Source organism: Opisthorchis viverrini (assembly GCF_000715545.1).
Source record: "Opisthorchis viverrini unplaced genomic scaffold opera_v5_528, whole genome shotgun sequence".
Classification (NCBI taxonomy): Eukaryota; Metazoa; Platyhelminthes; class Trematoda; order Opisthorchiida; family Opisthorchiidae; genus Opisthorchis; species Opisthorchis viverrini.
In genome coordinates, this window is record NW_008752189.1 from 123,330 (window position 1) to 147,407 (window position 24,078).

Sequence of the window (24,078 nt, forward strand, 5' to 3'; positions counted from 1 at the left end):
CTCTAAGCATTGACCAACTTGGTATGAGAGACTCTGTGAGTGCCGCGGGGCCACCCCCCAGTACAGCTCAATGGGTCGCTGAGGTGCGCAAACCATCACACCATGGTAAGGTCCAGTCTCTTCGTGACGGCCACTGTTACTAAGTGAATGTGTTACGTTAAGAACCAATCAGAAACACTGAATAACTACAATGAGTTTGGTGCCACGTTGTATTGATGTCTTGCTGCCTACCGGTTATTCGGAACGAGATGGGGATTCCTTTTACGATGAATGTGTTTGACTGCGCTTTTTCCTAACTAACAAGGACAGCAAACAAATTTTCCGCTCTGGTTTATCGGTTTGGCACGTGTTAATAAATTGCTTGCCATGTAACAACTTTAGTGGTAACCAGAGGTTACCACCTTTTCCAGTCCAAGCGGTAGATCGCTGCAGTCCAGGGTGATCAGCGTACCGTTTATGACATAATTGCTGGTGTGCTGTGCCTATGCGATCAGCCTTGGTCAGTCAGGTTATTGCCCACCTTGCAGGTCGATTCCAACAACTTCCGTTGGCAGTTTGATGCTCATTACCATAAATATTTCAGCGGATATCTCTGAAAATGCACGTCGGTTTGTCTGCAGACGAGAAAGACTGACAGTGAATGCAGTTGGCTGCCTAATGCACCAAACTCTGAAGGTTATATAAAGCCTAACTGAATGCGCTCGCAGTTTACACGGATTTTACCACTTCACCTGACTGCTTTACGTCTCCGAATGCTTCTGGTAATCGATGGACCACATGAACCGGTAGTGTGATTCTGACATGAATAATCCGTAAATGTACTCCACAGATTTGGGGAAAACGATTTCAGATAAGTATGGTGTTTCTATGAACCACCTTTTGTTTCAACCTTATATATATACACACACCCCTCAGATTTCAACTACTTAATCTTTTTAATATAAATAAGATATTACCATTCTTTGGTTCCAGTTCTAAGATGAAATGACAGGACATTCGTGTCATTTGCTCTTGGTTGCAAGGTGCTTCACTGTACTAAAATACATCAAGATTTTGTTATTTCTTAGAAGTGGACAAAATGTGGATAAGTTCAAACCACTTTTGTAAAGCATCACCGGTCGCTCCTCGGCGCTAGTAGAGTATGCTAATTACCGCTGAGGTAAGCTAGCATATGAGCTACCCTGAGGCGTAACTCCAACAATAGGAGTTTTTTATCAGACGGTTGATTGCTGTGAACATTCATCTTTCCGCAAACAAACCTTACGTCCTTGTCACCCACCCGCTCGTAATACTGATGCCCTATTCATTCGCAGTTTCTTGTGAAGTGTGAAACGTAAACGTTGTTATCATCAGACGTTGTAGCAGAATGTTGTTCCTCCGCGATATTATTTGTTTACACTACCTTGATAGATCAGCCTGTTCAAATCTCAGTTCGGTCCTACGAGATTCTTCTTAACCCCTATATGTTGATATATTTACAGGACTGTCTCTCAAACGTCCGTTAAGAAGTAGCAAAACTTTGGTCTATAATGGCTTCACAGTCCTGTAAGTGGACAAAATGTCTTCAGGTATGAAATAATCGGAGCACTATTTATGTAGGCCAATTTGGATTGAATTTACAAGTCATTTATGAGAACGAGAAGGTCCAGCTTTGCTAACATACACGTATAGTCATATGTTAATATTCACATCACTCTTGCTTGAAGAGTCATTCTTCCGTCCTGACTCAATTATTCCCGTGAGTCAGCGCGAAACGGGGGAAGCACCTGATTCGAGTTTCGTTCTCATTGGAGCTCATCAGCAGTGCATATTCTTGACAGTACCGGTCGGCGTTTAAACTCTGGAAATCTGACTTTCGGGGCGAGAGTGTTACCACTACTCCACCAGTGCACGTTGGAGGCATTGAATTTTTACGTCTGAACGGGCGAACGTGTTCACTCTTGAGCGTGTGACCGGTGTGCACGACTCATTGAATGACGCGCGAGTAACTGACCTGGTTGTGACGATCGACTGACCCATCTGTCAGGACTTCCCAGTCAGGCAGCGGTACAGAAGCTAGAAACCCGCTGGACACCGTTCTTATTTCTCTTGTGGGGTTTGGGAGATAAATATTGTTCATATTCACATCACTTTTGTTTAAACGGTCGTTCTCTTGTCCTGGCGTAGTTATCCTGGTGGGTCCACACCAAAGGAAGCACTGGACTCTTCGGGGTTTCACACCCCGGCACGGCCGTATGCACTCTGCTGATGAGCTCTAATAAGACCGAAACCTGAGTCCATTCAGTAACAAGTAAGTTAGTAAAACCGCATACGGAACGTTTGTTTGAAGAAACTAAAATGCGCCGATCAAACACCGAAACAAGAAGTTAGCGAAATGGATCACTACAATAGAGACCCTCTAGTTATCAGTCCATATCAAATGGTCTTCTATGAAGCTGGAAGTGAGCTAGGAAACGGGAATTGCAAAGATAGCTTTCTCCTAACATGTAGGGGTATCCTTAGATAGCTTAGTAGTACGCTGTGTTACAAATATTTCAACGTTACCTTAACCAGAATATTATTGTTCAAATGGATGTTTCGACATTCACTTGTAGTCAGTATGTGCTGAAATCATTGGAAGTACTGTGTACCCATATCATCCCTATAAGGGTTCACTAGCAGTGTGCACCTCACGAAGTCTTGAAACCGCTGCAAAGTACCTATGAGAGCATTTCAGCACAGACTGGCTTTACACACAGCGCCAAATCTTCATTCAAAATATTTGGATCTCCTCATATTTGCACACGTCCCAAGTGGATTACGATAACCCGATTCTCCAAAATTGCCACAAAGACCAGTCGTTTTTCAACATTCTGGTAATAATCCCTGTTTTGTAACGGCTGACCAGAAGAATTTCCAGTATGCACATCAACCTCAACTGATCACCTCAATCTTCACTTTCTAATTCCCCATTCTTTCCAACAAGCCAAGACATTCAGAGACGTTGTACCATGGGTCTGCGTCTGGTCAGGCATATGGATTTGGCAAAGCTTTCCAAAACCATACTCGGAAGGTTGCAATTATATATCACCATCCTGTCCCGTTCAAGCTGGTGTTAAACACACAGTCAAAATGAGGTCGACTGTGCCAGACCAGTCAGTGAGTGCACCAAAACTTTTATACAAGTATATTTGCCACCCTAAGTTTACGAGTAATTTCGAAACCTCATCTCCCATATCTTCCCACAGAGACCCTACTTGTTTATTTAATTTTCATAAAGTGTCCCGCCTATAAATAGGCGAAAAGTATGGCATCACGTACTAAAGCATTATTGCTCTTAGGTAAGATTCTTTTGAATAAGGGCTTGTCCTTCAAACTGGGTTCTTTCCCAAACAAAGACCAAGTGTCCGCTTCCCCTGCAGGTGGTCCAACCAAGTTCAATAAATTATTCTCTTGGGATGAAACAGATAGCAGCATGGAAAAACGGTGGATGTGTCGTGGGCAAAGTGCAGCGAATGAATACAGTGCTGAGAAATTTAAATGGACCGGGCTCTATCATTACATGATAAAATTGTACATTGAGTACATGATATAGGTAGCCTGGTTTGGTGCGGCACAGTTTACCATAATTTCCTTGTTAGAAGGTTCCACAGGAACAAAAAGATGCACGGGAGAGCCCCTGATTTCAGATTATGATTCTTGTGGATTAAGGAGAGTGGGTATCAATATGAGAAATGGCGCGCAAACCGAAAACCATATAATCCCGATCAGCTGTGCAGGGAACGCAGAGGGTTTATCAACGCTGCCCCTTTGCTTTTTTGCACTCCATGCCTGTGTGGACGACGTTTGCTGTTAACTTGAGACCCCCAAACCAATTTCAACATTGTATCCCACAATGTGAACAAGTGCCAAAGATGCCAACCCAAATTTTGCACTATTTGGCACAAAAAAATCCTGGACGTTGCCTAGTTGTCCTGTTGATTCCAACTGTTCGCAACAGGTTGCTCCTTGGGGAGAGCGTCATTTTCTAACCGCATCAGCCACCGGGCCTAACAACGGATATTTCTCAATATTCCACCAGATTGTTGCTAACTATTCTAGTCTAATCTTCAAGAGGTACTGGTTCCCATTATACGAATACTATTCGTTGGTCCATCAACTGAGGTGTGGTGGATTTCTTATTTAATGAAGTCTAGTTTTACTACGCGTTTCGTCGCCCTCCAAAACATGAAGCTATTTACTTTGTGGAGATGTGAGGTGCTACAGTATACCTGTAAGTTATTAAATCTCGTCAAGTGTTGAATGTCCGGCCAGTAAGTGGACACTGAAGTTAGTATTCTAGGTCACAACTTGAACCACTCGAGTGTGATGTCAACGACACCGAAAAAGCCTGGTAAGGACAGAACATAGTGTCGCAAGAATTGAATCGTTGTCAGAAGTTAATAAACGAGACAATAAACCGGAAGATGTTATCAACTCACTTGTCTAGGGGAGTGAGGCGAGATGACTCAGCAGTTGGAGCACGGATTTACTGACCGGAAGTTCCGTGGTTCGAAGGCGACCTTTGCCCCTGGGCAACCTGACAGTATCGCAGTCCGATGATCAAACCCGTCGGGAACGACTCACCTTGGGCTTTTATCTGTGAAAATGGCAGACCTGAGTGAATATTTCAGAGGCGGTTCGGACTGTACAAGAAACGATTAGCGAAATGAAATATTGTCCTCGGGGAGAAAACGACTCATAATCAAATCAACCTCTTTTCTATGCAGATGCCTAAAACCTCCACAAGGTACCGTTTGCGACAGAGCGGAAGTTAAAAGCCGACAAAACGGCCAGACATTGTGTAGCCAGAAAAGGGAACGGAAGAGGTCTTATAGTCTACTGGCCTACTACTTATAATTCTCTGCTGTACAGCTTAGGTCGTCCGCGAAGAAGGTGGCACCCCAGTTGCTTATTTTTCCCGCCAGATTATGTTCTTCTGAAAACGGTTTGGCTTGCAGGTATAAGATTTCTAGGGTACGTATCCGACCACCTGCCAAAGTTGCACTAAAATTGAGTTGCTGAGGCAAAACAAACTCCATACTTAGCGAAATACAGTCACTTAAATACCAGTTTGGCTTTGACGGGAGACTCACCTGGAAACCAGCTGAATCCCTCGTTTATGATGTTATTAAGCAACTGCATTTGCTGCACAAGGCCACCTCATTTTTCAGTTGGCACGACATTCGAGATATCACGATACGTTTCATAGGCTTAATACACTACTCATAGGGTTGCTGGAAGCTCTCCGACAGCCCACGATCAGTTTCGCCCTTGTTGAGGCTCATCAGATAGTTACAGTCCCCGAGTTTCCATCTACCTTATGTTCCAAATGTTCTTCCACTACTTCTCTAGAAGGGATTTTAGTTGCGTCCAAGTTAATGACAAAACTCTGCATCCACAGAGCAGGCATGACAGCAACTAGTAATCGGGAACATTCATCGATAGACAACAATTTCAATGGTTCTAGACTCTGAAAGCCGCTAACGAATCAATGATGTATACGCCGCATGTATCGGCCCCTATTAAAAGGAGTGTTTCTGTAGGGCTGTATGCTCATTCAGAGAACCTTGTAGTAGTATGCATACAAGTTTATCTACGAGTTTTACCTTTGTAATGCACTACTCAGCAACCTTATGAGTAGCACGTTACAAAGATATACATGTATCGAGAATATCGTAGCGACTGAAACATGAGGCGGCCTGGTGCAACACATTCAGTTGCCTGAGAACATCACAAACGAGAGACTCAGCTGGGTTTCAGGTGAGTCTCTCGAAAAACCAAATTAGTTTGCAAATGAGTGTATATTGGCCAATGTCCTGTAACTACCAGTTGGGCATGCACCTCTAACCGACAAGTAGAACACTGGAGATTCTCTTCGAGTCCAACCAAACAAATCGTTGAATGAGCCAAGGCAACTCGTCGAGTTAGCTATCCGAATTTCAACAGCCCGAAATTTCATAAATACAAGGAAATTGTGACTTTCTGTGTGAACTGTAACTATGATACTAGCGTCCTGCATGCCTGTCGAAGACCGAAAATTTTCCTACATGTTTTGTCGGACTGGTATTTAAAGTTGTGAAGTTATTTTAAGTGACGCACGGTACTTTAATAATATACTTTCAGAGTCATATTTTCGACCTGAACAATTTCCAGGCTTTGTGCTAATCGCACATTCCGTTTAGAATCAATTTTTTTGACCATTTCAAGTCACAAGAACCCGACCATTAAAAGGACTGGTCCGTCCGAGAGAAATAATATGCACTGTACTTCACCGTATTCGTGACACGGTGTTTCATATACCATTGATTAGATATCAACAATCGAAACTCAACTGACCATTTTCTTTTCATAGGTAAGAAAGAGACCCAGAAATTTTCTGTCGATGGATGGTTTGAACAAGGCTTGTTTGGAACCCACATGTAGATCTGTCCACCAACCTGACCAGCTATAGAAGAGCAAATGAAGCATAAGCTGAAAAAGGGTTATCTCCGAAATTGGGAGTAATATTGTACTACGGATACACACGTTGTCTAAAACGTCAGCTCAAACAGACAAACAAACAAACAAACAATAAGCCGGTCATTGTGACACTTTCGGTCGTAAAGTAGTTTGGCTAGGGTCTCTCGTTGGCACAATGTTGATTTGTATATGGCTCCTTCCTTTATTCCACGCCGTACATTGCTTATTCCGTACCAAATATTTTTTCCATTGAACACCAGCTCGACAACACCGCGCAATTCTGGCTCTACGACACCAAAAAGAACCCAATAGCCTGCGCAGAAGTGCAACTCAAAATTCAAACTTGAATACAGTTTACATACGTTGAAAATAAGATTATGGCATTTGATATACCGCCTTCTTGCTGTACACCACTGGGGGAACGAGTTTTCCTAGATGATTGCATCTCTGATACCTGGTGGAAGTAGAACACCTGAACTCTGTCCCATTCACAGCCGTAGTGATCAGTGACTAGAGTACGAAATTACTGACTAAAAGGTTCGAAAGCGACCTCTTCATCTCGACTTTCCCTGTCTAGGCATGGGAAACATGGCAGCATCACAGCTCTCGGTTGGCATGGCAGTTAGACATCGAAAGGGTGTTAGAGCTGAACGATTTTTTCGCCGTATCAATATTTCCGGGTGAGCTCCATCGAATCTGTTGATTGTCCGACCCACATCACATGATAGTATTCTTTCTGTAGCCTCTCGGAGAGACAGCTTTTCGCTTCTGTGAACAAGGAAGACCGTGCAAGAAAAAGCTTGAGAGAACTAATGTTCCTGGTCAGAAGCGAACTTATTGGACTTGGAACAGCCAAAAGAAACCGGATCAGGTTCCACTCGTCCTTGTCCGATCAATAAACAAGCAGCTGTTTAGTCCCTTAAGCGGCAGAATAATCAGTGTGGGCTCGTTTTTCAATCATCCTGTTCCTGGAGCTTCGACTGTTTCAAATGAAGTGAGAAAACCACTTTATCAAACAGCTGCACATGTTTGGGGAGAGTTGATTTAAAACAGAATTTACTTGAGCAGACGAAATTACACACGTAAAACTAGCATTGCCTACTGAATTGGCCATCTAATGTGAAATAAGCTTTCCATTCATAAGGTCAATGGAGAATTATCAAAAGCCAGTACTGATGATTTTACCTTTCTTCGAGCTCATCACGTAGACGTAATCCCCAAGTTTCTATCGAACTCGCTTTTTCCACTTGAAGCCAAATCGCTGTTCTCTTTAAAGAAACAGTCGAACATATTACTGAAAATTACTTGCATCAGGAACCGGTCGACAAAGCATAGTGCTACCAATACAAAAGATTGCGATACAGCAAAAATCGCAAATTATGAAACCATGGAATGAATGACAGAAACACGAAGTGTTGGTTCGCGTATTCCTAAGGAACTTCAAGTGTGGTTTTGAATGCATTTAGCTGAGTTATCAGGTTTTTGACGTGCTACACGAGCTTTGTATTAATTACGAGGGATATGGTCCTAACGGAATGCGATGTGTGATGAAAGATGTTCATTTCGTTCCGGAAGGTTTGGTTTTGTACGCTGTGTTGTGAAAAAGAGAAATATTTTGCAATCAAAATTGGACTGCAGCTTCAGCCAATCCAGCCTCGGTCGATTCATAGAAACAATCGACTACACTGAGGACATTCTGAAAAACACCGCCACCACTTTCCTTGAAACACAACTTTCTGGACTGGTTTTCATAGTCGGTACAGTCTGAAACCATGTGAAAATGTTACATACCCACCAGGTCGCTTCAAAGAAGCTAAGATTGGCAAGGTCTTCTCCGACCAACAGATCTCAAACGAAAGATGAACTGTGAGTGGAAATCTAAGTTAGTCTATGAGATTAAGGAAAGGCAACCAAGTGTTCAGCCGATTGAAACAATAAAGTTGGAAACCGAAGGAATTAGAACTTCATCCTGCAGGTGAAGTTAATGTGAACCGAGGAACCAAAGAGCACTGTCCACTTGTTTCACTTGCATTACGAATCATCAGCACTGAGCAATCCAAGTACAACTCAGATTAGAACCCGCGGTCTTCTGGTCAACATACTAACCATGAGTGAGTGATCAGCTTCGTGATTAGTTCGTACTTTTTATCGGACTACCTGTATTGGGAAAGTAGTGGGATTGGTAAACCTTCGAACGTCAATCCCACTCAGTAAGCAGAGCCAGATATGCTGAAAGCTGTTTCACAATTATATGGAACCATCATCCGTTCTTCTTCCACGATGGACGAGTGTCTAAGTGCAAGATATTCACCACTACCCCCCACCCGTCACACAGCACTGAACTGGTCTTCAGGATGCTGGGGCTTCTAATCTTAGACACCTTCGCAACCATACGAGGTGTGTTCCTCGCTATTACAAACAAAACTTTTCACAGCTGGTTGCTTAACATCCTTCAGAGACTGACCCCTCCACAAATGTAAACCAACGGCAAAAAGTGGGAAGGCAAATCCGGTGTATGTACAGATTAGTTACGTGGGAATACACACACACACATGATAAGATTCTTGGTGAAAACACAAGTTCTCGGATGATTGGGGCAGGTGCTGAGTAGAGTTGGCTCAGCCAGCAGCAGATTTGCATGCCACGGTCAGTAGGAGAAAGTCGATGGCCACGGTGGGATCCGCGCGCGTCTTGACTGGATACAGATGCCATTCGAGGTCATAACTATTGGAAACGGGAGTGGATCAGGTCAAAGTGAAATGATAAATGGGAGGTAAACTGTGGTCAGATTGTTGTGGGAGTATTTCGAACTTTGTTGTCTGATGACAACCAGATTGGGAGACGACCGGGAAATAACATGTGTAAGGTCTACTGGTAGTAAGCCTTTCCTCCCGGCTAAACAAGATCAAAACGAACATTTAAGAGTAGCTTAAACAACCCAAACATGACTACTAGTATTGGGTGAGAGTGGCTACGGGAGTTCCAGTGGATGGTGGTTTGCACGCGGAAGCCACTATTCTCGTCAGTGAATGCGGGATAAACAAGCACACAATGAATTCATGGTAATTTGTCTTCGGAAAATAATATCCAACGGAAACAACTTTTGAATGAATTCACACATCCCCGACTTTACAGTACGTATTCCCTGACCCTTGTTGGGTGAGCTAAGACCCTGATCACGATTGCTTACAGTACATCTCGAATCTTCAATCGGCTGATCAGCGTACCACCCACATTACAGTATATAATTTGCTAGCCGAAATGTGTATATATCCGGGAGTATAGAATCACCCGAAATTTGAGAGTATCAAATGTTGTCACTCAATATTCTGTAGGTCTTACACCTCTCCTTAGATCGAGTCAAAAACTGCGATTATCGTAATAGCAGCCTCTACCTTTGGTGACCACGAGCCTCGCAGAGGCACAAATCGGAAGCTTGAGTACTGCGGAAAGACATCGACGTGTATGAGGAGGGCGACTTGGATGGTTATGATTATATATACAGCCCCAGAACTGCAACCACAGCTGCACAGACTTTGTCATTAGGCGTCTTGAGCTGAAAATCCGCAATCTTCCTCCATCCGTCATTACCGATGAAATTCTCTAAAATTACTTTCAAAACCACCGGAGAGCTCCCATGGTGAATACCACAGAGGCTGCCGTTCTCCACAGACTACATTTTTAGCACGATAGGCTTTCTAGACCGCTTAGACGGAGCATTTACTATTCACTGAAAGCATGAGTTAATCTTTATGATTCGACGACGCCCCATAGTGAAAAGAAAATCAGAGAGAGAGAGGGAACGAGTGGTAGCCGGCTACATGAATCCAAACCCTCCAAATACGTCATGGATGGAAGCGGAAACAGGGAGATGCTGAATAAGCAGCAGAATAAGAGATCAAACTACGGGAAAATGGGATAGTGTCATAAGAGAATCAACAATAAACCTTACAGGTCCTCTTTTGGAGATAACCTCAGGTGAAAGTACCAACTAGTGAATCGAAACAATGAGGAGGCAGTATACCGACGAACCTCAGCTGTTTACGTAAATTAGACATCGTGTGACGCATGCGCTCAGCTGTTTGCTCTAGCAAACTCATTGTATGTTCGACAGTGTCCGAACGACGCGGTTGAGGACCACCGCCCCGACGAGCCAAACAATTGGAAAGTTCACGAATGACCGGAAGTAACGAAGCGGTAGGGAGCAGATTCATCGGGATCGCATCGCACAACATGGCCAACAAACATGCGGTACGGGCGAACAGACGGATGCCCTGGAAAAGTGAGGTACGATGAAATATGTCATTCATTAACGGGGACGGTTTTATAACCTGTAAAGGTATTCGCAGGTGACCGCTTTTTCTAAAACTACACGAGCAAGACATGGAATGAATTACATAGGAAAATAATCCTACGACGGCGAATTTTCCGACATCAACCAGCACAAACTTTTCACGCAAAAACATGTGAATTAATTCGACAGCTGCAACCATTTGCCAGTATATTACGCAGGCCGATGGGTCCACGGCACGATCCCGATTTTCCATCGGCACACCGAATGCGTTCAGCGTGACCATCAGTTGTAAAAACCGCGTACTTACCGTACAGCAGTCCTGGCTGCCACAGTTTCGTTCATCGATGATTTGGTTGGTGAGATGAGCTAGATAGCTGCGCATTGGAAGCAGTAGCTGATCTAAGTGAACAGCGTTGCCAGTGAATGTTTCACTGGAAAGAGGGGAAGAGGAGCTATGCATTCAAAGCATCAAATGCTTGGATGCCATTCGGGACGCTGACAATGTGTTGGGACAACCTCTCCAAGGCTTACTGGTGTACAGCATTAAGAACATAAGATCACAATCGTATTAATTGAATTGTTCGGTTTCCTTTAAAACGGCATGTATAGGACGTTGAACGATATCAGATCACTGCACTTTAACATCCTGATAGTCACTTTCAGAATCTTAGTCGTGAAAGAAAAATTATTGCGTCTAAATTACAACCCTAAGATGACCAATAAAAAAAGGTCAAACCCTGAAGTCAATCAATTGCTGCACTGTTTAAACCGGAACAGGGTTAAATCCCATTTTGCTCAGTTGTATCACGCAGACCGACTCTGGATTCTGTGGGTCTGAAGGATTTGTCGAGTGAGTTTGTCGGCTGGCACTAAGAGAGCTTCCAAAACGGGTGGGTATAAGAGGATTTACCAAAGCAAAGACTATAAGCCAATAAGAATTCCAAAACTATGCAATGCAAGGTCACTCCGGATGTGCAGACTTCAGTTAAATCATAAGAAACACGCAAGTATCTACCGGAAACGGGCTGATGGTGATGGCGGACTTGGAGCCAAACTGCTTCTCTTAGCGAACAGATCAATGACCAACCATCATCATCATCATCATGGACAGAAGGACATCGGTGTTCAACACTGGTGCCGCTGCCGTAAAACTGTGATTTATTTAAATTCGTGGTAGCATACGAGCTGGGACACTGCCAGAGAGCCCATACCCAGATAGAGTCCGCAACCAAAACCTATCCAGAAGGCTGGAAACCCAAGCACATTACCATTTTCACGAAACTATTCGCCACACATGCTCCAAACTCCAACCTGGAGAATCAGGAGACTGTGTTCGTCAGACCTCCAACCACTGACCAACCTGGTAAGAGAGACTCTGCGAGTGTTGCGCGGACGCCCCACAGTATAACTCGATGGACCGCTGAGGTACACAAACCGTCATACCACGGAGAGATCCAGTCTCGTCGTGGCAGCAATGACCAAGCACACAACGTGAGCCATCAAAATGCCCCACAAAGACAGGTACTGCAAGGTAAAGATGGCTGGGGATGACAGAAATAATCTCCGTCGGAGGATTTTGTAGTGGTTGCGGGTAAATACGAAATGACATGAATGTCGAATGCCAGCTGTAACGCGCACTTACCAACGTGCCTGGACGAGCTCTCCAAGTTCTCAATAGGATGCCTATAAGGGCCTCAACAACGCTTGTCTGGCCATCTAGGGGTACACTGGAATAAGCTGTCGCAGATCGATCGTCACTATGGTCTCGATGTGGTCGAGGTGGACTGTGTAGGCATTGATTTTCGGTATTAGTTGTCGAAGACAGTTTGCGTGTTGGGGAGAGGGAAAGACTTAAGCGCGACCGTGTTCGGGCGATCAATGCCGGCGAAATCCAGGTTTCATGGTCGACTTGAGACGAAGGTGGCGTCCACCAAAGAGAGGCATGTTCAGCTAAGCGTCGATGACGCGCTATGTTCAGTAGAGTACCCGTCACTCGAAGAAGGATATCTTCGTGTGGGACTGAACGATTGCAGGCTTGAATAACATCAAGAAAGAGTAGATGAAGCAACGGCGATCGGTCCGCTGGGTGTGACGGAACCTGAGATTTCGCGCTGCTGTTGCTTCTGGCGGAGAGAACACCCACCGACCAGAAACAAATCTCCGAAGATAAGCGAGTGAATATTTCTGCATGAAAAGAGAGTCATTAGTTAGTATCGTTATGTTCAACGGCACAACGCAGTGTAAGTCGAAAAGACGAACACACAGGACAACGGAAAGCACAATGGACATAGATGATCTCAATATTGACTCACCGAGTTCCTTGATTGCTTGCAATACCTGCGTGACAGATCGAGAATGAATGAGACAATCAGCTGCCGCGCGGGCTCGAGCACACAGACGACGATTGGGAGAGTTAACTGCGACTTTCGTAGCTGCAAATAACTGCGTTCTTATTCTGATCAGGCGATGTGCCTCTGATGAGTCCAAATGGAACTCAAAGGTAATCTTGCTGCATTTCGTCTTCAGTTTGTTGGTGCGCTGAATGGCTGTGGTTCCGATCTTCCCTCTGATTAGCGCGCTTTTCTGCGCCTGGTGTTGACCAGCAATGTCAGCGAGTTGCCTCCTCAGAAGGATGCCCCTCCAACAAGACTGAATGACAGTGGCCGCGATGCGCCGCCGATAAAAGTAGCGTCTGAGGCCGTGTGTCCGCCAACAACGTTGGATTAAACAAGCAGCTTCATGTCTGCGAAACAAAATATGGCGCCACTTGCGTTGGACCCACAGCACAACCTGAACAGAGTAAGATAGCAAGCCCAGGGCTGAACACGATATATAGAGGAGCGCAAAGTGGTCGACCGAAAGAGGTCGATCAGTGCTTCTCAAACATTTTGTCGGATTTTACCATATGATTAGAAGTCAAAATGCAATTCTTGACCTCAGAGAACCACCACACAATCAGCCATCATCTGGCGTTCCCAACCTATTGGGAGTGATGTCCTCTCCATGGTGGCATATTCGCCACGAAGCAACATGTATAGTGGACCTGGTCCCAGACTCTCAGTCGAGGAAGAAGTAAGACAGAGCTCAACCGCAAAAGAACAATCGCGTCATGGATCGACTGCCTCTGAGTCGGGTGAAGAGGGCTCCGCGAAGTAAAATGTTCTCGAATTACACGGCCCAAACAGCGTAACCTATGCAATTTTAATGGAAGTTACACTTCTTCATTAAAACGGACGGAAAACTGTGCGGATTAGAAAACGACTGATAAACAGCGTACACGGACGATGAGTGTACAACCCGTGATTTACTTGTAGCATGGAGCAAAGATACACTTTCTGGTATGTCCAGCAGGATGGCGTTTCAAAAACATTCTTAAGATGCAATTGCCCCTGGAGTATATTTTTGTCCGGAGGCCAGCCGTCTCTAATTACCGAACCTAACATCACTTGTACGGATGTGTCACGTGCAGGATACGGACCAAACGAAACCATGCTCTGATTGGTCAGAATGCCAACCAATCCGGATCGAGCATATTTGACTTGACGCTTCTCGCCCCCTCACGGAGATTCTGGCACGACCTTGTGGACCACCCTGTGATTACCCTATAAATACAGTTGTAACAATTTTCCTTTGTCTTCATAAAGGACTGTGTAGAGCTACCATGCCTTTTGATATACCATAGTGGGCGGAACAGGAAGCCAAGGGACTGATACAGAGTTGCACTACCGTTCAGCAAGACACAACAATTATCTTTCAGGACGAAGGGTTATACAAACAAAGTAACCGAGTCCTTATAAGCTTCTCTGTTGCACCAACCAAAGCAAATATTTCTCTGAAGCATTTGGAGTCTCAGAATTATACCCCGTTTGGGTTGGTGCGGGCGAATTCGCACCGAAACAACCAGAACGACTTCGGTTGTACGACAGAGACTTCAACCAAAGAATGTGTCCGGAAGCAGAAGCTGGCAAATGAATTATAGTTATGCGACAGTGAAGCATCAGTATTGAACACTGATATTATGAGGTCGATGGTGATGGGCCGGTGGCTGATGAGTGTCTGTTGGAGGTGCGCAGATGATACTTTGATGATCACGTGATGAGGACTTTATGACCACCTGCTTATCATCATCGATCCCCTGAGCAATGGACATTATTTACATTGGAACTAAAGACTGACGGATCATTGATCCTCGATAGGAGGTTCCGCGCTTACTCTACGGTTTATCTTAATCTCTTATATAGCGTATGAAAGCCGAATAATCTTGTATTCACTTCAGTGAATCTATCCGAAAATTTGCTAAGACATCTCAGAACCTCCTGTTGTGGGGGCCGGTGCGTTGTAAGGTAAATAATTAGATGACAAAATGCACAAACCAATTGTAGATCATACTCTGGTTGTCTCTAGCCATTGTATCCTTGTCAAGCGACCACGCCACCAGTGCTGTATTCGTTTGGCTGCTTCATGCTCGACGATGCAACGCTGACGGCATCGGTAACTACGCCATGCACGTTGAACCGTACGGGCCGCCAACTCCCGACGAGAAAGTGCTTGCAGGCGAAGCTGTTGACAACGACATCGGGCGAGATACGAACGACAAGCGATCTGAAGGACTACCACAACCTGAATAACAGAGGGGTATACATACGAGTGAGACTGGCGAGACAGATGTGGCAGGGTGGTGTTTAGTTTGCAAAATACCACTCAGCAAAGAGGTCCATGGAGAAATAGGAAGCGTGCTTAATATTGTTAATTGTGTAAGAATCTGCGCCTGACTGTAGACCACCAGCAATTCGACTGTGACTACCTAGTCCAGGTTCCATTGTTCGATCAACGATGAGACCAGGTGCCTGCAGTTAGACACAACTCCTAGAAGTGTCAACGTTCTTTTTCAAGAAGGACTTGGTACACAATCGTTCAGATAACCATTCCAGAACCAACGGAGTCTATAAAGACGTTTCTAGCACACCGACAAACGTTAACGCAAGCTCAACGAGCCTAAAGAGGTACTTGACAAAACCAGCATGGATCAACAAGTGGTGGATAACACTGCCAGGGTTAAAGACGTTCTACCACTCCGAATTCCTTCAACACGAATCAACATCCTTTTTTGTTACCACTCATATCAACAGGTTCATGGGTGAAAGCCACGCACTGGACGCAATGGTCTGCCGGTTAGAGAGCTGAATTCGGTTTGTCAGCTGTGAACCGTGTGTTGATAAACTTTCGCCCAAGCGGCCGCAAACTGATCGGCCCAAGATAGTCAGGATCATCGGGTGAAAGCCACGCACTGGACGCTATGGTCTAACACTTCTGTTGACGTTGCACTGAGAATCCGAAGAGGCAACGATGACAATGGCTATGCGATTAGGTAATGGCTGTAACGGCCTCAGTCCGATGATCACCAACATGACACAGTGCACCAGCCGAGGTCTTCAAACTTAGTCGTCAAGCCATGCGCGACTGATCTACACTCATACGGGAGCGATGCCGTCGGTGAAGTTCGGCTAAATATTTGAATCAGCTATTAGCTTTCCAATTGTCAAGTTGTCCTAGATCCGCTTCAAAAAACCACGGCCATTCCTTCAAAGGAAGTCAGTGTAACTATCGGATGCAACCCACGACGTTAAGCGGCTTCTGTGTAGAGTAGTCCAGCGGACACAGTATATAAGGGGGAGGACGTGAAGTAGCGCAATTTTACGGCAACGAACGTGGAAGAACGTGTTGAGAGCAAACAGTAGACTGACCTGATATGTTCTTACAAATCGTTGGTGAGCAATCCGACCACGCCACCAATGCTGAATTCGTGAAGCGGCTAATCGTTCATTAGAAAGCCTTCTGCGAACAACCAATCCACGCCAAAAAGCTTGTATGACAGTCGCGGCTCGGAGCTGAACAGCTGTCCGACGAAGCTGGGCAACGCGACGACGGGCTAAAAATCCGCGAATGTACGCTTGAACAATGACAACGGCCTGAAAAGACACGGGGCAACAGCGGCTTGGTAGCTTGGTTAAAAAAACAATGGTTGTGTGGAGACTACAGAGAGCTTCGCAAAGCCAAGGACATGATAATTACATGTGATGGGTCCAACTACAGAATGTTTCCGAAACATGTTGTTAAGTAAACCCAGTAGGAGTCTAGTTCCCAGGGTATGAGTCCGTGAAACAAGAGAGGGAACAAATAACGTACCCTTAACTGGGTCTTTCAATCGATGGTAATTAGGGTTATCACAGAGGCCTACGTTAACCCATGACAACAACAGCAAAGTAGTACGATAGTACTAAGTAGTGGTGGTAATAAGACAAAGAAACTACCTATTTTCCCGAAGACTCTGAACAAAAGATAGATCCTCATCATCACCCATAGGTAGTACAAGCCTTGGATCATGACAGGATTATAAACCTGGACATCTGACATGCTGCAAATTCATCGTCAGCACACGTCACACGTACCTGAATCTTCACATCAAAACGGACCAAAAGCCGCATGAACAAGCGATTCCACTACTTGCACTGTCAACCACCGAACGAGAATTCAATAACTGTCTAAGTTGTGTCCACCGATCAATCGTGCCAAAGGGGGAAGATAACTGTTCAAATGAGTCAGGTGAAGAGAAATTCGACAAAACTCACAAATGCAGTAAATACACATGAACCCACCTGACAAGTCTCACGCCATTTTCGCCTGACTAGTTGACCTCGCCACCACGCCTGAATTCGAACGGCTGCACTACGTTTCTTAGATAGCCGTCGGCGTTCAAGGAAACCACGCCAACACGACTGAATGCGCACTGCAGCTCGGTTGGCCTGCTCGGCTTCAAAGACAAGACGGGAAACCTGTGTTCGCACCAGGTAACGACGACCTGTGCGTTGTAAGTCAATAACCCACAGACGGATGGAAAGCCACTTTTGCTTGGCTAGTTGAGCTCTCCACCAAGACTGGATGTAAATTGCTGCACTTCGCTGTTTAGCAAACTGTTGGCGCGCCAGCAATCTGCGCCAATGCGACTGAATGAGGATAGCTGCCCGGTTTCTCCGCTCAGCTTCAACCACACGGTCAGAAAAGCGTTTGCGTGCAAGGTGAGCACGGCATACACATTGAACATTGATCAACAGCTGTGCGTGGGGGCATAGATACAATGGAACTGTAAGTGTAAATCGCTGCGCTCACAGCTGGTGCAGCAACAACTCGAACAAGTAGTTTTGACAGTAGAACGACAAGCGGCAATTACCGGGCAAAACGTCGGGTGCTCGTTCGGACAAACTGTTTATTTGCTCGGATAAAGAAAGCAAGGATAGTAAGTTCAACCGTATATGACAGCCAATAAAGGACAAAATCTAGACATCACACATCATTACATTCGGCATACATCCATATTAGCACCAGTTGTGGTAAAGGTGCTAATGCCACAGATATGGCCATTCCATGTTTCAGCTGGTACAATATTCAAGATATTGCATTATGGTTTCATGGTGGAATATACGACCCGTAAATTTGATGAAGACTCTTCGATAGTCCATGACCGGTTTCGCTCTACCCAGTCAGGTTTAGTTGGGCGCAGTGATCGAATTCCCGTCAACCTTATGCTCTACCTGAACTGAACGTGCAATGCAGTGCGCGACTTACGCACACACAGTAACTTGGCTTGGACGGTAGACTCAACCTCTCGTTCTTCAGTATAGGACCCGCAAAAAATAGAGCATATTTCCAATATAGATAAATATGGCACAGACAGGTACTTCTGATGGATACGCAGTGTGGGGAAGTTAGCAGAATTATGCGCTGCATTCAGAGCACGATAGAGTGAAACTCCACAGTTTCATCGTTTCACCCAAAAGGTCAGTAGGAATTGAAATTTAGTCATTAGCATTTCGCACAGATTTCACGCGGGTTAGCTGAATTGTAGCCTTACTTCCACCGAATGCTTCACTGCTCAAACCGAGGCGCGAATTCTTGCAATACACTAATGGACCTCCACCTAGTGTGCAGATAAGCGGTATCGTTTGCTGGTTATATTTTTTTATCGACCTTGATTGTGCCATCATCACCACCCGTTTAGCTGTAGCACCCTTTCGGTGCCTGACTGCCATGCCCCCAGAAGGAAGCACGATGACTGGGATACTACCAGGTTGCCCAAGCATAGACAGGGGAAGTTGAGAGGCAGAGGTCGGGTTCGAAACACGGACCGTCCGGTCAGTAAATTCGAGCTCTAACCACTTAGCCATCTCGCCTCCCTAACGGGAGCCCGCATTCGACTGCACTAATGATACACAAGTTGGAACGAGTAGCCCAAATGGTAAAAGAAGGTGACGAACCCAAACACGCACGCTTCACAGCACACTGGTTCCTCACTAAGCGATTCGCGGAAAATAGTCCTCTACAGTCCTACTACTACCATGTCCATTCACTCCGTTAATTTGAACCTGGTATCCACTAGTACATCCAGTTAACGGGTTCCCTGTAATGTTTAATCAGCGGGCATTGTCAGGGTCTTGTTTCTTCAGAAGCTGAAATAAGTTGGCATGGTTATTCCAAAAAGACGCGACTATGGGGAAGGATATTGCTTGTCACCCCTGGGAGACTGCCTCTTTTCGAGAGGTCTTGTTTGGTGACTAAGGCTGGACCCTCACGGGGATGCTGCAACTAGGTATATATATATATATATATATATATATATATATATATATGTTTACAAGGCAATGATTACAAGTTGAGCACTTAAACGGGTCACATTGGATGTGGGGGTTGCTGCAATCGTGGTGACGCACTAGACCGCCACGATCCACACATTAAGAGCACAACACAGCTCTCCAACTAAAATTCATCCATTTGAATTAACCACGCGTACGACAGATAGCCACAGACGGTGTTTGCTTACTTGGTAAGTGGAGACATACTTTCGCCTAGCCAGTATACCACGCCACAAGGCCTGTATTCGAACTGCTGAACAGCGCTCAGCAGCCAGCTGTCGGCGGAAAAGGCAGGTGCGCCAGAATGACTGAATACGAATAGCTGCTTTGCTTCTCCGTTCGGCGTCAACAAGCATGATGGAATAACGCTCGCGTGCCAGGTGAGTGCGGCCCATACGCTGTACATCGATCACCCATCGACGTAAAGCGACCCAGTTTTGCTTGGCTATTTTACCGCGCCACCATGTCTGGATACGGACTGCTGCACGCCGCTCCACGAACAGTTGTCTGCGTGCAAGGAATCCACGCCAACACGACTGGATAACAACCGCTGCACATTTTTCTCGCTCTACGTTGCTCATTAGGTTGACGAGTCGTTGCCTGGCCAAATGAGCGCGACATATTCGTTGGACATCCACGAACCACTGTTGGGAATGCACAGAGGGTAATCACAGTGCAACAGATATTACGAATATATAACACACGTCATCAGGATGTGCTGTCGAACAGGTTTTCGGCAGGTTCTTCTCAAGTCATACAAATGCAAAGGCTAAGGGAGCAGTATGTAACATAGTTTAATGAGCATGGTGTGCAAGAACAAGGAGTTGAGTGAGAGACGACATTGGCTACCTGTCAAGGAACAACTGATTCAAGTCACCAATAGGATATGACCCGAGTTTGTCAGTGCAGGCAGTGCGGTGGTCGTGTTCGCCACAGGGTGTGAGTGTATGTGGAGCTGAGTTGGACCATAACAAGTACAACACGCAAACAAAGAGTCTTTGCCGACAAAGGATCGAGTCGTATGGCGATAGCTTCAGCCATTCGATTGTGAGTTGCTACATCAATCTGGGCGCCTTGTAAACAGTAGGAGGCGCTAGTCGGGTATCACGTCGTACACCGTTTCTGCTAGATACTGCACGACTGAGATGGTTATCGTCCTCCTAGTTACAAAACCTAGCCAGGGTGAGTTGTGTTCCTTCATTATTTGACCGAGTTGCCTAGTCGTGCGTCCAATGTATTCCGCTGCTCAGTAGCAAGATAATGAGTACACTAACATTTTGAGCATGAAAAGACACTCTATCTTTGAGATTAAAGGAACATAGACGATTGTTTGTGAATCAGGTTCGGGGTGTTGCCGCCGGGAAAACTTTGTTCAAACTGGTCAATAGTCTCCTGGTCAGTAGGTTGGCCAGTATATCGCCCTTAAACGAGATGTCAATGTAAATGGGTTTGGCCGCTCCGCTATGAACTGATGAAGAGCTGCAACAAGAAATCCTAACTCTCACCAACGTTCTGAGAGACAACGGGTTCCTCCACAATTATATTATGAACCATTTGAATAGTGAAGAAGCCAACAGTGTTGGAGGACAACCTAGGGTGCCTGGTGCCTAGCTGCCATGCCACCCGATGAAAGCACGAGGGCTGAGATACCGCCGGGTAGCCCAAGCCTAGACAAGGGAAGTGGAGATGCAGATGTCGGGTTCGAACCACGGACATTCCGAGAAGTAAACTCGCGCTCTAACCACTAGAACCATCTTACGAAAACATATTCGGCAACACACCCTTGTTCTCATTAGGTAGTCTTCTAGCGTAGATGAAATTGATTATTAAAAGGGGCTATATCGACAAGCACTTGAGCTCGCCTGTGAACTAGGCAAGGACGAAGAGTGAACTTCGTGAGTCACACGCCTGTCGCACAAACAGGCCTGACAAACAACAAAGCAGTTAGACTGGAACAAATATGCAGTTTGCTGTTGTCACAATCTTTACAAGACAACTCGGATTTCTGGTTTGTTTTAACCGAAACGTTGCAAATATTTACGCCCGTTGGGTGTAACGAGGGTTGACGCCGTTAATATAAGTTGGGAACAGCGGTGGTTTTACTGGAGGTTTCATATCCAGAAAAAACATCCTTCGAATCCGGTCACGGTATAAACAGACCTTACAAGCGCACAGGACTCTCACTTTGGAATATTCCGCCACAGAAGGGAACATCTATTACAGAGTCGGTTTTAGTGCTCTTCATGCGATAGAAGGAAAACCCAATGTCGAATTTCCGATGCAAGCATGAGGTTTCACACATGAGAAAATAATCGTCAGCAGACTAAGTAAGTCTGGAACAGAAGCGAATTAGGGACTACAGTCTATTAGGACAGATCTTCGAAGGGGGGACACTGCCTCCAATAGGGACCCAAAGTGACGTTATGTGTCATCCACGACAGGGCATAAACCCCTTCCTCGAATGGAGTCCTTCTCTCGGAGGGACTGCTGTGGTGTCAAAACACAACCTTCCACAATGTAGAGCACACCAATTAACTCACTCGTTGGGTGACAAGCAGTTTTCTGCGGAGAGTATGACAGCGCCACCATGCCTGTATTTGAAGTGCAGCTCTATGCTTCTGAATCAAACTTTGGCGCGTGAGAAAACCTCTCCAACAGGCTTGAATGCACACTGCGGCTCGGGTTTGCAGTTCACGGTCGCAGTGCAGTCTTGAACGGTGTCTCCGGGCCAGATAAGACCGACAAATCCGCTGGATATTGACAACCCACTGAAAGAAAAAGATACACTTGAAAAATGATTGGACACGCTTGGCTACAATATGTCTCTGAGTACTACAGACGAAACCGCTAACAGATACCGCATACAATTTTACAAACGGATAGCCTGGATCACCTTGAGAAAGTGGGATTTGTGATGGGTTGCCTGAGGATTTTGCAAACCCAATGACCAAACTGTTATTGCCATTTCATCGTGAATTATCAAGTAGTCTTCAAGGACACAAACAGAATTGCCCAGATTTCCAATCTCGAAAATTCTAGAGGCCAAATCTGACGATCAACCATCGTACCTACAAAGTTTCAAAAAGTTGGCAATGTATGCAACATAACTCAACAACTCCAAAGTTCTTCGCACAATCGCGAAATATATTTTGAAAAAAGGAAACCCAGGAGCGGCGGCAAGTCGAAGGACATAGTAACATGCACCAGTCCATCGTCCGTGCTCAGTCCCGTTTTCTTCAAACTGAAGCGGCATTCAGTGGGACGGTGTAAGCAGTAAAATGACTCGATCAACTAAAACGGGGACACCTCTGAATATATCTATTTACCAGTTCACCAGGGTACACCTACGCCAACCACTTTTCAAGGGGTGTGGTTTCGGAGACCAGAAGATGATGACAGTAATCATGAGAGACCTGAAATGAGACTTGGTTTGAAACCTCCCAAAAAGTAATTGAACCCCTTCTTCTAACTTCCCTCTGGAACAACATAGCAACAGTCATACCAGAATTCAAACGCACTTTCTTTATCGACAGGAATGATAAGAATAAATACAGGTTTACCGAAACAACTCACCGATTCAATATGTCCCGTTAGTAGATGCGAACTGTAAAGGTTCAACAGAATAAAATTTTGAATATTATAACAAAACGAACTTCTTACTTACTACCGATGCAAAAAATAAGTGTGTCGCAGCCAAAGATGTTATCAATCGAATTAACATATAGCATGGTTACATATCGCTAACTACAACAAAGGACGCCACATATCTTGCGAAGCAGAACTCCGTCACCGCTCGTCACGTTATCGGACTCCCTGCCTTAATTAATGAAAGCGGTGATAAACAAGGTTACGAATTTAAGACAGCAGCCTGAAGAATAGAGCTTACCTTAGTTGGGAGCAACCATCAGATGGGCCAGAGCAAAACATGTTAATGCATAGCTCCCCTACCAATATCCAAAGTGAAAAGTTCACTGGCAATCCTGTATTTACACATCAATTGTAGCAGCTATCTACACCACCCCCCNGCATTATGGTTTCATGGTGGAATATACGACCCGTAAATTTGATGAAGACTCTTCGATAGTCCATGACCGGTTTCGCTCTACCCAGTCAGGTTTAGTTGGGCGCAGTGATCGAATTCCCGTCAACCTTATGCTCTACCTGAACTGAACGTGCAATGCAGTTCGCGACTTACGCACACACAGTAACTTGGCTTGGACGGTAGACTCAACCTCTCGTTCTTCAGTATAGGACCCGCAAAAAATAGAGCATATTTCCAATATAGATAAATATGGCACAGACAGGTACTTCTGATGGATACGCAGTGTGGGGAAGTTAGCAGAATTATGCGCTGCATTCAGAGCACGATAGAGTGAAACTCCACAGTTTCATCGTTTCACCCAAAAGGTCAGTAGGAATTGAAATTTAGTCATTAGCATTTCGCACAGATTTCACGCGGGTTAGCTGAATTGTAGCCTTACTTCCACCGAATGCTTCACTGCTCAAACCGAGGCGCGAATTCTTGCAATACACTAATGGACCTCCACCTAGTGTGCAGATAAGCGGTATCGTTTGCTGGTTATATTTTTTTATCGACCTTGATTGTGCCATCATCAC

At 45.2% G+C, this 24,078-nt stretch overlaps 2 protein-coding genes across 2 annotated transcripts in view; one reads left to right on the forward strand and one right to left on the reverse strand.

The window, feature by feature from the left end:
• Positions 1-10,514: 10,514 nt before the first annotated feature.
• T265_15470 (hypothetical protein) overlaps positions 10,515-24,078 on the reverse strand; it is a gene marked incomplete at both ends in the record, with an annotated part of 56,593 nt that continues 43,029 nt past the window's right edge. Inside the window, 6 exons of the mRNA XM_009178280.1 lie at positions 10,515-10,811; positions 12,417-12,958; positions 13,087-13,363; positions 16,519-16,743; positions 17,431-17,886; positions 19,650-20,105. Of these exons, the coding sequence (XP_009176544.1) occupies positions 10,515-10,811; positions 12,417-12,958; positions 13,087-13,363; positions 16,519-16,743; positions 17,431-17,886; positions 19,650-20,105 (2,253 nt within the window). The remainder of the gene's footprint in view (positions 10,812-12,416; positions 12,959-13,086; positions 13,364-16,518; positions 16,744-17,430; positions 17,887-19,649; positions 20,106-24,078) is intronic.
• Positions 21,078-22,912, forward strand: T265_11590 (hypothetical protein; the record flags this gene model as incomplete). The annotated part of the gene is made up of 2 exons (XM_009178281.1): positions 21,078-21,185; positions 22,799-22,912. The coding sequence occupies 2 exons, from the start codon at positions 21,078-21,080 to the stop codon at positions 22,910-22,912; spliced, it is 222 nt and encodes a 73-aa protein (XP_009176545.1).